This window comes from Pituophis catenifer, unplaced genomic scaffold, assembly GCF_029215685.1.
Source record: "Pituophis catenifer annectens isolate HBS135680 unplaced genomic scaffold, rPitCat1.0.hap2 SCAF_1, whole genome shotgun sequence".
NCBI lineage: Eukaryota > Metazoa > Chordata > Lepidosauria > Squamata > Colubridae > Pituophis > Pituophis catenifer.
The window spans coordinates 331,613,167-331,629,198 of NW_027256881.1; the positions used below are offsets into that span (position 1 = coordinate 331,613,167).

Sequence of the window (16,032 nt, forward strand, 5' to 3'; positions counted from 1 at the left end):
CTTAACAACCATGTTACTAATTTGAGAACTGCTCAGAAGGCAGCCAAAAACAACCACTGGTTATTTTCTTGGCGTGTAAGGCAGCCTTGCCTCGCCATGCCCTCCCCCCCCCAGGCATGAAGGTAGGTGAGGCAGAGGGCGAGCAGGCGTCAAGCGGGCAGTTGCTCCGGGGCAAGGCTGGATCCAGGGAATTGCACGTTTCCCGACCCGGTCAAGGCGGGTGGCAACTTCAGGGCCTTGGGGAATGGCGCGTCCCTGGGCCCTGGCCCCCAACCCAAGGTGAAGGGCGAGCAGGAAGCATGCATTGCTTACCTTTGGTGAGCTGAGCGGGTGAGGCAACTGGCGAGGTGACTGGCTGGGTCGCGTGGCAAAGGCAACATATATAGGGCAGGGTGAGTGGTGACCGGGTGGGGGTGGGCGGGGCCAACCAGGGGTGTTTTTTAGCAGTTCGGCGAACCGATTCAAATTGTCCCTACTGGTTCGCCTGAACTGGTTCAAACCAGTTGAATCTCACCCCTGAATTTTGCTACCTGTATAAAAAAGATGCTGAGGCCCTAGAAAAAGAGAGAAGGGCAACAAATATGGTAAGAGGGCAGCTGGAGGCTAATTCCTATGGAGAATGGGTAAAGGAAAGGAGGTTTCCTGACAGTGAGGACTATTAAGCAATGGAACAGCTTGCCTCTTGGAGTTTGGGTGATCCATCGTAGCCGGCTTTCAAAAAAAGATTGGACAACCATTTGTCTCAGATCAAATGAGGACTTCTGCCTTGGGCAGGAGGTTAGACTAAGACCTTCAAAGTCCTTCCAATACTGTGATCCTATATTTGTTTCTGGAGTCATGGTCTGAATTATCTGGATGTTGAACTGCTGACATGAAATCAGTTGCACTTCACAGGAGTAGTAAATTGTGTTTAGCTGAAATATGACAAGCTTTAATAAGATTTCAAACAATCCCAAGGGCTAATATAAATACCTCAGATAATAGTTTGTACATTTTAGAGGAAAACAAGAATAGTGCTATATTTTCATCTAATGAAGTATTGAAAAATCAAAATGAACATTGGCAGAGTTTATAGCTTTTATTTGACTATCCAATAATGTTCAGAGTACGAGAAATAACATGAATTTCAGTTATTAGTGTACAAAGGCAAAATAATAACTGCAGCAGAAACTAGCAGCTGAAATATACACGTTTATAATAAACAGAAGAATTAGAAAAAGGTATTGCCTGTCCAATGAAGAACATGTGATGATTTTTACTCTTGAGTAAATGGCAGATCTTTTAAAGTGTGATAAAATGTTTCCTTTATGCTGATATCTGTTGGGAGCAAATTCTGCCAAATTTACTTCATCCAGGAAATTCCTAATTTGCCTTGATACTGTAATTTTTTTTAGTGGGTGAAGGAAAACAGCAATAATCCCTTTTTTAAAATTCCATATGGAAAATGTAGACAAAATCACAATGAATTTTAAGGGAAATTAAAGCTGAAAAGAGTGGGGTGTGCACCTCAGACTTAAAGTAGTTAATTTTAAATACTCAGAGCAACAATTGTAGGACTCCAAGATAGGAGACCTGGCCCATCATCCCAGGACCAGGACATATTTGTTAATATTTTGAATGAATCTTAGAAAAAAAGCAGTTCAATAGTAACACTAGACAATTGCGGAAAGTGGTTTACTGACTAAAGTAAAAGAAAGCCAAATTGCTTCAATTTGGATTCTTGAGTTGGATTCAATGGACAAATGATTAATAAAATCAGAACTGGCAGTCATTTAGGCAATCAAGTCCCCGCCCCCTGCCTTAGTACAGGAATCCGAAATAAAGTATTCCCAACAAATAGCTATCTAATCTCTGTCTGAACATACACAATAAAAGGGGCCCTGCCATTTTTAGTTACACTGTTGAGCAGCTTTTACTTTCAACTCTGATTCTACAACAAGGAATATCATTTAGATGGGTTAAATTTTTCTTGTTTCTTATAGCATGAATTGAGGCTAGCTTTAGTAATGAGCTGCAAGCCATCCCAATCCCCTAGAAAACTTAGCACATGAGAAATAACATTTGTGTCAATGTGCTTAGAGTCCAGGAATCAGTCCAAGTATCATGATACCTGAATTTCCACCATAAGATTTCTTGCCCTCTTTTCTAAAACCTCCCATTATACATCAAGCTGACCACCACCCTTGAGATTTGACATTGTCAGCCATTCCCACTGTGACTAAAACCACACAAAACAACTATTGCACAGTTTTCAAGATAACACACTATACAATGGTTTGGAGCCAGTAGCAATTGAATTTATGCATGAAACTGATTCATTTCATTGCTGTTAAGTCCCATGAGGCCAGATGTAATGGGCTGTCTTGGCAGTAAGGAGAGAAGAAGGCAATTCCCATGCCAGGCCCACCCTCATTTAATAATAACTAAAATTTCCCCTTGGTTAGGGCGATTTCATTTTTTTTAGTACAACTACTAAATCATGCAAGCAACAAGGTGCTTTTGAGATTTCCCTCTTTTCTTTTTCTTTTGATTTATTGCTGTTTCCCACATCAACATAAGAGATTTTTGTTTCTTATTGAATGCCTGACTTCACCCACTTAAATCAGGAATCTGATATATGCAAAACTTTCATTGCCATCCTTTTGCCTGTTGCAGGGTTAAGAATCAACAAATGTCACTTTTACAACCATGGTGCAAAACCACCAGATTAAATCTGGGGAGATCAGTTGGATTCCCACAAATAATCTCAATTCAAGATAATGATACATGATGGGTGGACTTTCCAAACACTGACGTTCTTTCAGTATTGGGGCAAGGATACTTCCGGAAAGATATAGCAATATTGATGTTCCAGTTTTGTATTATATCTGACATCCACTTTCTAAATCTAACTCCCTAAACCAGAGGATATCCTTGTTTGTCACCAGTTCTATAACTGAAAGCTTGGAACATAATGTTCCCCCGTTCCCCAAATCTCCTGGCAAGTACTGAACCTGGAAACACGTACACATCTGCATCATCTTCCAACTTTACCCTTCCTAGCTACTGATAGGAAGCAGCAGGAAGCATGGAGATCCTTGGCCTATTATATAAGGAAAATCTTTCCAAGCTTCTTTGGCTTAGACAGGAAATATCAGATCCTCTATTGTGATAGTAATAGCAAAAATGGAAATGGCAGAAGCCAAATTGCCAAAGCAAACAAAGTTCTGGAAAATCATCACACAGCAGTAGAGCACATGGTGGCATGATCAGTTCCCGATAGGTGATGGTGACTGACCTCTCTTCTGCAGGCCTAGGGCACCGTTTCTAATCTTAGCCATTTTAAGAGGTGTGGACTTCAACTCCCAGAATAACCCAGCCAGCTTTTACACAGCAGAAGGGATGGGTACATTGCTGGCTGTGGTATACTGGGAGTTGAAGTCCACACCTCTTAAAATAGCTACGTGGAAAATATTGCCCTAGAAAAGTGCTGATCCAATACAGGCTTTTGTTAATTTAAATTTATTGGCTACCCAACTGCAGTGGACCAAGATTTGGTCTTGTGTCAGGTTCTTTTATCTTAGCGAAGGCCAAAAGTTGCATTCTGATCCAGCAGCTTGACATTTCCATGATCTTACCATATGTTTATGACACTAGGAAAGTAGCAAAGCTCTCTTCTCAAGGTTTACAAGGCTCAGCCTTTACCGCAAAGAGCCTCTTGCAGGCAACTTGCAAGAGAATACATCAGAGTTACAACAATTTATAACGTGCAAGTCGTGACATGGAAGTTGACAATGCAACAAGCATACAGGCAGTTCGGGTTAACTGCCAGCCTCATCTACAGCTTAATGAGCTGACTCCAAGTCAGCACTTCTTAACTGGGGAGGTAGGGGGTAGGAAATGGGGGAACAGGCTCAGAAATTACAGCACAACAGCAGTAGCAGCTTCTGTGTGAGCAGCAAAGGCGGCGACACTCCTCTCCCTGAAGGGATTGCACTTTTTTGTGCCCATCCCTTCTGCTGTGTAAATGCGAAGTTAAAATGCTGAGGCCCAATTGGGGGGAGTTGCTGTTTCCTACAGATTATTAACCACACTGCTGGTGCGGTACTTTCAGGATGGTTGTTAATGAAAAATGCCCATAAAATACCTCCACTCACCCACTTCTTTGCTCTACCATTTTTTTGGAATGTGCAAAGGAATAACATCCACAGTCCAGACGACCATGAATTCATTCTCAAACGTACATCTATGTTTAGATGAGGCCCAATCTATCTTCAATTGGTAAATCTGAATTCTTCCCTTACAGACTCCTCTCAGTTAATATATCAAATGAAAAAAGGGGATGCCCTCAGTCTTATATTGCTGCAACATCCAAATTTGTGGAGGCCCTCCATCAAGCAGCACTGATTCCAAAGACTTAACAGTGCCACCTTTTCATTCTTCAAGGTCACTTAACTGCCAATCTGTCATGAATGTCTCCCTAGAAATGTAACCATCTCCCACAAAGACATAGTCCCCAGAAGCAGGGGGGACTAGCAAATATATTCATGAAGGAGTATTTCAGCATTCCAAAGCAAAGAAAATTGGGAAAGCTTCTATAGCCCAGGGTTGTTGTATGCTAAGGAGTACTTTGTCAGTGAACCCAATGATCAAAACAATATTGTAGAGACTGATCTGTGAAAGAAAAGTCATTAAGAACAGCTAAGTATTACCTTTTTCTCTTTCAACCCCTCCCCACACCCCAACCACAGTAGGTGAAGTGACCTTCTATTTTCAATTCACCTAACTCTGCTTCTCACCAGCAGCAAGGAGAACCCTTTGTTGAATTGTAATTCAGGAATGGAAAACTTTTGCTAACCAAAAGATTTGTTACTATTTTGCCCCACAGCGGGTCACCACATTCCTTACAGGATTATTTGCTTCTAAATAGATATGTTAAATTCAGAAGCTCCACTTCTATTGCTTTCCCCCTTCCCTTTAGCTTTTGTTATTTAAAATATGGTGCCCCCTCTTGGGGGGCTGTAGGCCATAAAAACAGGAACTTCTGGGGTTGTTGTATAAGTCCCATAAATTGCTAAATCCTGCTATAACAATGCAGAAGCTTTCCTATTCAGTCTTTCAAGCAGGAGGAAAACATTTCAGCTTAGATTCTATGAACTTGTTGCAACCAAATTATTCTCCCATTGAGCATTTTCACCAAGTTACAAAAGCCCAGCAAGGTTTGATGGGTTAAAATAATGAAGAAGATAAGGTGCCAGGCTGCTGCTGCTGCTGCTGCTGCTGACACCAGCCCAGGAATCATCTTAGTTTTGGGAAGATTCTGATGAACAGGATCATGCTGATGAAAATGAAACAGACAACGATCAACATTAGCCAGAGAAGCCAGTTGACAGATTTCTTGGCATGCTGTTCCAGGCGATCTGATTCATTCTTCAGTTTCTCAAAGTTATGGTCAGCCAGCTTGAGTGACTGCGTCAAGGTCTGAAATAAATCATAAAGTGTCAATGTTTTGAAAACCAGCAAAATGCGGGCAGGTGCAGGAGAAGGCGCAAAATGTTGCTTGATTGCACATCACGTCTTTGGAGAAACTCAACAAAAAATGCTTTTTCAGGAAAGGGGAAACTTATAGTACTTGAGTGCCATGCCAACAAGTACTGTTTGGCTCTGCCCGTAATGCTCTGACAAGGACAAAGCACTTTCTCAAAATCAGACACAATTACAAAATAACTGTACAGAATTCACACTTGGGGGGGAGGGGGGTCAGGCTGTACCTGGTTATCTTGCTTGATCACATTCTGTGCCACAAGAGTGTTGTTCTTGAGATTGCGTGCCAGGTGCAACATCTCTTCAGCTAACTTCTCCTGGATGGTGTGATGGTGCTGCAGGACTGCATCCAGTTCGGCAGCTGATTGCTTCTCATCAGGAACTGGAGTACTGTGGGGGGGGGGGGAGAGATCTCCTTATTGGCACACCTTAAAAAGACTGCTTATGTACAATTGGCTTTTGGTGCTAATTGTGTATGATAAGAAGATGCTACATGCCCATGTCAGCTCAAAAGAAAAGCTCCATCACGAGTGCAGGAGGCTGTATGAGGCTGTTTAATGCAACTGCATTCCTCTTTGCATCTTGAAGAGGGATACTCAAATATAGCTTTTATATACTACTAAAACTCTTGTTATGGTATTATTTAATTGGGTGAAATGGGGCATCATAGAATAACAATTTTTGAACCTATTCTGGTGCTAATTTATAGAATGTGCCCCAAATCCATGGGAACTTTCCCAAAGTTGTGGCTCGTTCAATGTTACTGACTGCTGTGATCACAGTTTCCCAGCCAGTCTTGCAATCCCTTGCTCCCCTCACCCACCCAACAGAAGCCACTTAATTATCAGAACGGAACAGGAGGGAAGGGAAGATTTTGAATACTCTCTACCAGATTCCTAGAAGGAAATTCAATGGGAAAGCCAGCAGGAAGTTGGAAGTCACTCCTGTTCCATTGCTTTTTTGCCCACACTGGTCATTCTGTTTTTCTTTTAGGTAAGAAAATAGGCATGGGTTGACTAGTTTGAGGAGGTGAGGGGGTCCACAGAGAAGCATTTATCTCTATATTCCACAACGCAAGGTACAGTATAATGTGATTGCAAGCAGGTAATCACAGACTCCATCCAAAGCTGGAAATGGGAAAATAGTTGAGGATTTTTGAGGAACAGAACTCTCTGAACTTTTCCATCCCCCCAACAGAAATAAGACAAAACCAGGCTTGTGTTTCTCATGAAACCATGGAACTAAGGGAAGTTTTACTTTCAAAGTAAAATTAGTTTACTTTGAACTCTAAACAGGGCAAAATTATTCTTAAGTATTACCTCTTTTCCCTTACCAATTTCCATTTCCCTGACACTTCAAAGTATTTATATAGTCTGAACAAAATGATTGCAACTCTTACTTCCCCGATCCCCTTTTCTTGAAACCGCCAAATACTCACATGCGTTTCCTTAAATTTTTCTCTTCCAAATCTGTGAAGGGGAAAAAAATATTTATACCCATAGCTATATTTATACGTATAAACAATGAACAAATGCTCTTGTCCTGGAAATCAGTTTATTTGGTAAATCTTAAAGATATGAATTGATGCAAAGATGCAAACAGAAATTACACCACTTTTTTATGCATAAGGGGAAGCCAGCAGTAAGGAAGGAAAAGGCAAGCTGGCAGAGAATCAGGGGTGAAGAGGGGCATATAATAACTTAAAAGGACATTTTCCCAGTATTTGCTGATGGGCCAAAAAAGATGACAGCAGCAGGCATATCCAGCTTCTGGTTACAGACAGGAATTTTCAAGACAATCAGAGGGCAACTCGGCATAACGATCAGTTGGGAATTTACAGGGCTACAATCCCAGATGAGGGAAAAAATGGAAAATCTAGTGAAGTGTAGGATATAAATAATCATGTATTATATTGCATAATGCTGGGGAGTTTAAATATTTTGTCCTGCAACCTCCAGAGTCCTTTTGCACACCCCGCATGATCAGTACACACTTACCATTGATATAGGAAGGGTCCTGGGAAGGCAGAAAGAGAGGAGAAATAAAGAGTTCAGTAATAAATGGCATGAGAAAGGGTCTTTGCGATTTTGAATCTTTTGACCTCTGCCAAATAATTTCAGGCCCTCTAGTGAGAGTAAATGAGAGTAAAGTGAGAGTAAGATACCACTTCATTACATAGATCAAGAGACAACTAGCTCCACCTATATCAAGAAACCAAGGTCCTTCAGTTAATTATTTGACCTTGCTATAAAAGGTAAGAGCCGTGGTGGTGCAGAGGTTAAAGTGCAGTATTGCAGGCTACTTCAGCTGACTGCCGGCTGCCAAAAGTTTGGCAGTTCGAATCTCACCGGCTCAAGGTTGACTCAGCCTTCCATCCTCCCGAGGTCGGTAAAATGAGGACGCAGATTGTTGGGGGCAATAGGCTGACTCTGTATATCGCTTAGAGAAGGCTGTAAAAGCACTGTGAAGCGGTATGTAAGTCTAAGTGCTATTGCTATACCACCAAAAAACATATAGCAAAAAAAAAAAAGGGGGGGGGGGAAGGCAGAGAGAGTTGGGATGAAGGAAGCAGTACTACAGAAACTTGAACAAATGGATGCCCAGAAACAAAAATGAAGAGGAACTGTTTTAGGACGTGTGATTGTACTATTGGCTAAGAAGACATACTGTACCAAGCAGCTCATTTCTCATCTCGCCCATAAAGCGGGCCTTGGTCTGTAGATGTACGGTTTTTGTTGCTGGGGTCCGCTCTTTGGCAGTGGTAGGAGTTCTCCCAGGAGCCAGAAACTGATTTGCCAATGCCTTCTCAGAAGAGGATGACTGGAAAAAAAAAAGAGAGAGCAAAAGGTACCTAATGACTGACCCTCTCCCAACAGAGGGTCACTTGAGAAGAGGTTCTCGAAAAGGGTTAAAAAAGAAAAATCACAAACAAGGAGCTTACCAATTTCTCTGCTTCTAGCAAGCCCTTTAAAAAATCCACCTTACGAGAATATTCATTCAGTACTTCAGGAGCTGGTTTGCTGAAAGGGAATCACAAATCTGAGACAAGAACTACTGTATAGAGAAAAATGCTCTATGGGGTTTCTCAGTCATCCAGGTCATGGTTGTCCCAAAAGTGTTTTTTCAAGAGGCAACTGGACTTCCTTTGTTTTTTCCTTGAAGATGTTTCACTTCTCATCCAAGAAGCTTCTTCAGAACAGAACTAAAGAAGCTTCTTGTGTGCGAATGTCTTCAAGGAAAAAATAAAGTCAAACTGCCTCTTGAAAAAGCACCTTTGGGACTCCTCATACATCTTCCTCTCATTTCTCATCCTCATGGAGTGGAGAAGGCCATCAGGATTAGCTAGGACGGTCTAACCAGGAGTGAAACTAAGATATGGTTCAATTCAACAGCAACATTAGGAAATTAAAAATAAAAAAATAAAACTGATTTTCTATATATTTGTGGTTTCCAACTCCATCTCCTTACCCAGCATTGCCAATGGTCAGGGATGATGGGAATTTAAGCTGTACATCTCCTATCTATGATACAGTGATTCAGGATTTTCCTTAGAGGCAATGAAGAATTGCCACCAATTCCTGTTCTATACTGTCATTTTCTGGCTCATTTCCTACACCAGGTTCATTTCCAAGAATCTTTTGCAATATGTGACACACAGAAGCTAGAAGTGAAATCTGATTATTACTTTGTGCTTGCCAAAATAACCTAATTAAAATGGAATTGATTACCAGCAAAGGTTAATATTCCCTACAAAGACAGAATTGTCAGAGGCCTGGCATTAAAACTCTGAACATAAAACCCCAGATTCCAGTTGATGTGACGTCTATCTATCCACCCTATTTCACCTTCCTAGAACTATAAATTGGATTGGATCCGTACCAAAGCAGACCCATATACATCCTAGAAAAAGCAACTCACCTGGAGTGTTTCTTCAATGTGAGCAACATCTCCTCCAGAGCAGCTACGTACTAAGAAGAAAACAAAATGGCACATTTGGAATAATTAGCACAAATCTGTCAAATGTGGCCATCTAGCCTCCAGTAATACAAGCCAAGTCTAAAAATGCTAGAGAATTTCTAGAAGCCTGGCACTCTGATAAATTAATAGATATCAGTCAAACAATAGACACATAGGCTTAAACAGTATCTACATACTATGCAAGAGAGAAAATTAACAACCCAAAAAGGGAACAAAAAAACCAACACACCTCCCCACCAGCAATCAGCACCCAAATAAGCATAGATTAACTCCAAGGTTAACATCAGACCAACAATCAACTAAACAATACCCCAAATCAAGGAACTACCAAACAGGCTAACAGTAAACAACCCAACCAAAGAATCTCCAAGACTACCAACACTGACAGGGCAAACCACTAGAGCGGGTGTCATGCGGCTCTTTGGGCCTTCTGCTGTGGCTCCCTGTTGGGTGATCCCACCACTGGCTGGCACAACCCCTCGCCCTCCCCTCCCAGTCACTCCTCGCCTAGCTTGAGAAGGTAAGGGCGATGGCGGGGGATGGAGAAGCAGCCAGGGCAGAGACAGAGAGAGACACAGGGGGGGGGAGGGAGGGAGGGAGGGAGGGAGGGAGAGAGAGAGAGAGAGAGAGAGAGAGAGAGAGAGAGAGAGAGAGAGAGAGAGAGAGATGTCAAAAGGGTTTTGTAGTTCCCGGTGTTTTTTAACAACCGGTTCTCTGCCCTAATGACCGGCTGGGTAGGCGTGGCTAGGGAGGGTCATGTGACTGGTGGAAGTGAATGATATCAAGTTGGCCATGCCCACCCAGGTTTTGTGGCTCCTGGTGTTTTTTTTTCTGTGGGAGAAAAAAATTCTGAGAGTTGAATTCCAGCCATCCAAGTTGAAAAATACTGCATTAAAGCATGAAACGCGAAAGTAACCTTGATTGTGTTGCTGTCAGTTGTAGCATTACCTCCCAGGACTATAGTGAGGACGGAACAAAATGCAGCCTTTTTTAAAAAAAAAATTGATTTATATGCTGCCCTTCTCCGGAGACTCAGGGCGGCTTACAGTGCGTTAAGCAATAGCCTTCATACTTTTGTATATTTATACAAAGTCAGCTTATTGCCCCCAGAATCTGGGTCCTCATTTTACCTACCTGGTAAAATGGATGGAAGGCTGAGTCAACCTTGAGCCTGGTGAGATTCGAACTTACAGTAATTGCAGACAGCTGGTGTTAATCACAATGTTATCAGTCTGCTGAGCCACCAGGCCCTGCCTTAAGCTACCATTTTACCTAAGAAACCTGGGGGAGAGGGGCAGCGTCTCTTACTCCTAAATGACTGAGGAAATGCCAACCCTAATTAGTTTTCCAGAACTTGATATGCCTGAATTTGGCAGACAGATAAGGGGGAAAATGATAAATGAAAGCATGTACCTCCAATTGTAACAGCAACCCCACCTTTTCCTCCAGCCCTCCACCCTCACCCTTAAGAGGTGAACAGGAATCCACATGTCTCCCCCCAAAAAAGAAAAACAACAACAAAAAAGTAAGCTATGGGGGCATCAAGCCAAATGCCACACTGGAGCCAATGACGTTTCTCTGAGGAGTGGAGAGAAAAAGGTGGGCTGTTCATAGCTAGATCCCTGTCTGGGAGCTTCTTTGTAAAACTGAAAATCTGCTTCCTTCCAGAACATCAGAACAAAGCAGCAGCCCTTCCCCAGTTCTGGTAAAGCCAGTGTGCTGCTCTCTGGCATTGATGAATTATGATGCTGAATCTCCAGCAAAGAGAATCCTTTTCTAATTGGAACTACTAGGCCTATTTTAAGACTTCATAGAGGAGGCTAATGGTGCACAATAGATTTCTGCAATGTTTTCAGCCTGGGGAATCTGCCTTTCAATCTCCAAACAAGACAGGAGGCTGCCGGCAATGTTGATAACACTGTGATGTTTTGAGCGCTCTATGGCCAGAAATTGATATTTCTTTCTTCATAGAAGCCTTGCCACCAAATTCTAATGGTGGCATCTCAGTGGACTTTAGGTTATGCGAATCAAAGTCTTAGAGGTCATCTTAACTGAGCTCCAGACTGCAATGACAAGAAAAGCCCACCGATAGTCAAGAAGTGGCACTCATAGTGGCTACTTCCTGATAATGAATCAGACTAAGCTTGGACCATGAACTAGCTATAAGATTGATAGCTACTTCCCTTTAATTCCAGTTTTTGAAACAGGGAAATTGCCTCTGAACAGAACATTCTGTCAATGTTAACAGCAATCAATAACCTTTACCTGCTAAGAATCTACAAGGTATATCACCTTTGTTTTAAAAGTCATCTGAGCTTCTGACTATATTCTACAAGTTAGAAAAACTTAGGCTGCAATGCCAACATACACACTAACTCCTAGTGCATTCAGCAGTTGTTTCTGAGTAAACAGTCATGGGATTTCTACAGATGCAGTTCTGTTAGCATGCCACAGTAAAAATAACTAGGTCTTGTGCCACCTTAAAGTTGTATTAACTAACAAATACACAATCTATTTCATCAAATTTACTGTATTATGATTCATAAAAGCTTACACTGTTAATACATGTGCTTATTTTTAAAGTGCTGTGATTCTCTCAATTTAAGAACATCAATCTGTAAAAAAAGAGAGGGAGGGTTTTTTTAAAAAAATGTAACTATCTAGAAACTACATCCCAAGGAAGTATGATGAAAAATTATTCCAATGAAGTAAGCATCGTTTGCTATTAATAACCAATCCTAGATTTCACATCAAATCCCTTCTCTGCATCAGAATTTGAAGTGACACAATAACAAAACTGGATTGTCTTTTAGCCTCACAATTATGACACTATATTTTGACTGCTACCATCTGATCTGGCTCTCCGTTAACCAATGACTTCATAATCATGTTTAGTTTCTGAGCAGGCTGCCAAAACTCTAAATCATGAAACCCGAGTCTCTGTCAATGACAAGTGAACTAAATTAACAGGCTGTGGAATACTGTACACAAGTATGTTATATGCTTTAGGGCATTTTTTCTTCTTCAATGCTACGTTCTGAAATAGAAATCAATATTTGAAAAGATTTAGGATTAAATATTAATAATAGAACACAATGCTTTACTTGTACACTGCTCAGAGTTCCTCTGTGAAGATGGGTGGTTTCAAAATTTGATAAACAAATAAATAAATAAATAAAAATAAAGGGAATGTCTTTCTTTATTCGTAGGGACACAAATGATGGTCAGCTGGTCATTCCATTCCAAGCAGTCAGTATTAAAATTATGCCTTGACAATTTGATGCCTGTATCTGGTTGTTTTCCTCTTTCTGTTTTCAGCCTTTAGACTGTGGGGCAGAAATTGTCTGGCTTTTAATTGATTTTACATAAGCCATGCTTTTTTTTCAGTGAAAAAAAAGTTGAAAAAGCTTTCCTAAATGATAGTAATACATTGGCACGTTTACATTTACATTTTCCAAGGTGGCTTTAATTAAGAGTAAGTCTCTTGGCACTGACTATCCTAAAATTTCATAGCCGGTATCTGAATGGGGGTTGCTAATTCAAGGCCAAGACCTGCACCACCCTGACACTCAGTGGACTCCATGACGTGGCAACCTCATATTGTAAAAGGCTCATTTCCTCCCATCTCTTCCATCACAAAATAACAGGCCGGTTATCAGTTGTTTGTTGGACTGAGGGAGACACCCAGTGGAGATTGGCAGTCTAACCATCATACAGCGTGCACAATCAATATCAGTATATAGCTGTTCATCTATCTCATAAATATTCATGAGTACTCATGAATATTTTCAGATCAGAAAGCAAAGGAAAGAAACAGATACCAAAGAAGCAAATTTTTATAATGAAAATTTACTGCTGAGTTATTCTATTAAATCGGCTGGGGAAATTAATGCACTTTATGAGTATAAACATATTATATTAAAATTATATTTCTTTAAAAGATGCAGAAATCCTCTGTAATTTGCTAACCTTTTTTTCTCTGAGAAATAATCCTTTTGTACTAAACACCTCTGAGGATTCAAATAAAACATGAACATCAAACAAAAAAGCAGCAGTAGGACAAGTACAGTATGCTAGTATTGAGGGGGCAACAGCCTTTCAGAACATTTAATAATATAATGCAATCTTACTGTGTTGTGTATATGAATATTCATTATATAATATCCATTATTTTAAATTATTTGCTCAATGCACTTCTAATTTAATCATGTGCATCTACAAGAGATTATCATATCTTAAATAAATATAACATACTGTAGTTCCTTGGCTCAGCATTTTATGTGAACTCACGTTTAACTATAATTTATTGGATGAATAAATAGAATAACAGTGTTGAAAGGAACCTTGGAGGTTATCTAGTCCAACCCCCTGCTCAAAGCAGGAGACCCTATACCATTCTGGACAAATGGCTGTCCAATCTCTTCTTAAAAACCTCCAGTGATCCAGCGGGCACCCACAACTTTTGGAAGCAAGACATTCCACTGATTGTTTTCACTGTCAGGAAATTTATCCTTAATTTTAGGTTGAATCTCTCCTTGATAAGTTATCATCCCTTAGGTCTTGTTTTGCCCTCAAGTGCTTTGGGGAATATCTGACCCCCCTCTTCTTTGCAACAGTCCCTCAGATATTGGAAGACTACTATCATGTCACCCCTAATCCTTCTCTTCTTAGACAAGACATAGTTCCCGCAACAGTGCAAATGTTTTAGTTTCCCTCCTCCTAATCATCTTTATTGCTTGGCTGCATTCCTTCTAGAGTCTCAACATCTTTTCTGCATCATAGTGGCCAAAGCTGGATTGAAAAATTAGAAAAATAAATTATAACAGGGTTCCTACTGACCTAGTTCACACTATATATAGTGTGAACTATATATAGGAGCCTGAGTGGCGTAGGAGGCTAATGCCTCCTACTAAGGCAGCATTTAACATCCAGCTGCTTGCAATTACTGCGAGTTCAATTCTCACCAGGCTCAAGGTCGACTCAGCCTTCCATCCTTTCTAAGGTGGGTAAAATGAGGACCCGGTTTGTGGGGACAATAAACTGACTTTGTATAAATATACAAAAAGATGAAGGCTATTGCTTAACGCACTGTAAGCCGCCCTGAGTCTCCGGAGAAGGGCAGCATATAAAAATAAATAGGTAAATAAATAAATATAAACCAAAATAATATTTGTTTGAGTTTAGTGTGCTATGCAAACAAGCACTGCGGTTTGTTAAACAAGATTTATGGCATATTAGGTGAATCAGATCAAATTGTAATTTATACAATGCAAATCATGCATTAACGCAATATGTGAGCACAAGTCAATTGCAAGTTGGGCTAAAACTAAGAGTAGCTTCCAACATGAACAGCAAGCAGCTGCACTTAGTTAAGCAAGCCTGATTTTCAACAGTTAACAATATCAGATGGAGCAGGTATTTGGATGGGAAACCAGGATATTCCACAGCTGCAATTAGATTAGGAAGTTAAGAAAGAAAGAAAAAAAACTGGATGAAGAAGCCGGTGGCAAACTGCTCCAAAGGTTCAGCCAAAGCCAAACACGGGAATGTCCACGTAATCGCTAGGAAACACTTCTGACATGTTCCAAAAAAACCCGCCAGAGACTACTGAACGTAGGTAAACATCCTGCCATAAAGGAATACAATGGACTTTTAACAGTAAGAGTTGGAAGGGACCTTGGAGGTCATCTAGTCCAACCCCCTGGTCACGCAGGAGAGACCTGTACTAGGGATTCGAACCGCCGAAGTTTCTGACCGACAAGTGTCTTAGCCAACTAGCCAGGCTTTTTTTTTTAAGTTTTTTTTATTTTTCAAAAAAACAAAACAAAACAGAATATAAAAAAACATTATCATTCCATACAATCAAAGACAGTGTTTCAGTCGGTGGCATTTTTTGTGCTCCTCCTCTCTTCAATTTATCACTAAACATGCTAGCTTATTTCCAAAGATTTCAACATCCATTTATATCATAATTATTTCCAATTCTTATTCTCTATCCATTGGTAAAATAAATCCCATATCAAATAATATTGTCTATCTTCCTGCTCTCTTATTTCAAATATCAATTTACTCATCTCAGCACATTCCATCATTTTCTTAATAATTTCTTCATCATTAGGTAACTTTTCTCCTTTCCAATTTTTAGCAAATACAATTCTGGCTGCTGTCAAAAGATTCACAATTAAGTTTTGCAGCCAGGCTTTTTAATGCTACGGGACGATCTCTTACTTAAAAGCAAATTAATTCATTTATTTAATATAGCACAAGTCGCAATTCGGCCACTCAACGCTTCCATGCAGAGAGGGAAAAAAAATACACTCTGGTCCAATGTCTGCCTGCAGTCATGCCTGTGCCTGTCATTTCCCACCCAGCCCTCCGGACCTTCTCCAACCGCCACTCGTCCGGATTTCGTTTATCGGCCGCCATCGCCTCGCACCGGCTCAACAGTCGGACCAGCTTCAGTTCTGCACGGGGCACCGGCATCGGACCCATCCCAGCCTCCACGGTCACCGTCTTCATCGCTCTCGCCTG

At 40.8% G+C, this 16,032-nt stretch overlaps 1 protein-coding gene across 1 annotated transcript; it reads right to left on the reverse strand.

Annotated features, from left to right (window-relative positions):
- Positions 1 to 1,094: 1,094 nt before the first annotated feature.
- USE1 (unconventional SNARE in the ER 1) lies at positions 1,095 to 16,024 on the reverse strand. The gene is made up of 7 exons (XM_070943452.1): positions 15,883 to 16,024; positions 9,442 to 9,491; positions 8,465 to 8,543; positions 8,196 to 8,343; positions 6,962 to 6,992; positions 5,751 to 5,913; positions 1,095 to 5,460 (listed from the first exon to the last, which is right to left on the reverse strand). The coding sequence occupies exons 1-7, from the start codon at positions 16,018 to 16,020 to the stop codon at positions 5,278 to 5,280; spliced, it is 792 nt and encodes a 263-aa protein (XP_070799553.1). The 5' UTR covers positions 16,021 to 16,024; the 3' UTR covers positions 1,095 to 5,277.
- Between the last annotated feature and the right edge of the window lie 8 nt (positions 16,025 to 16,032).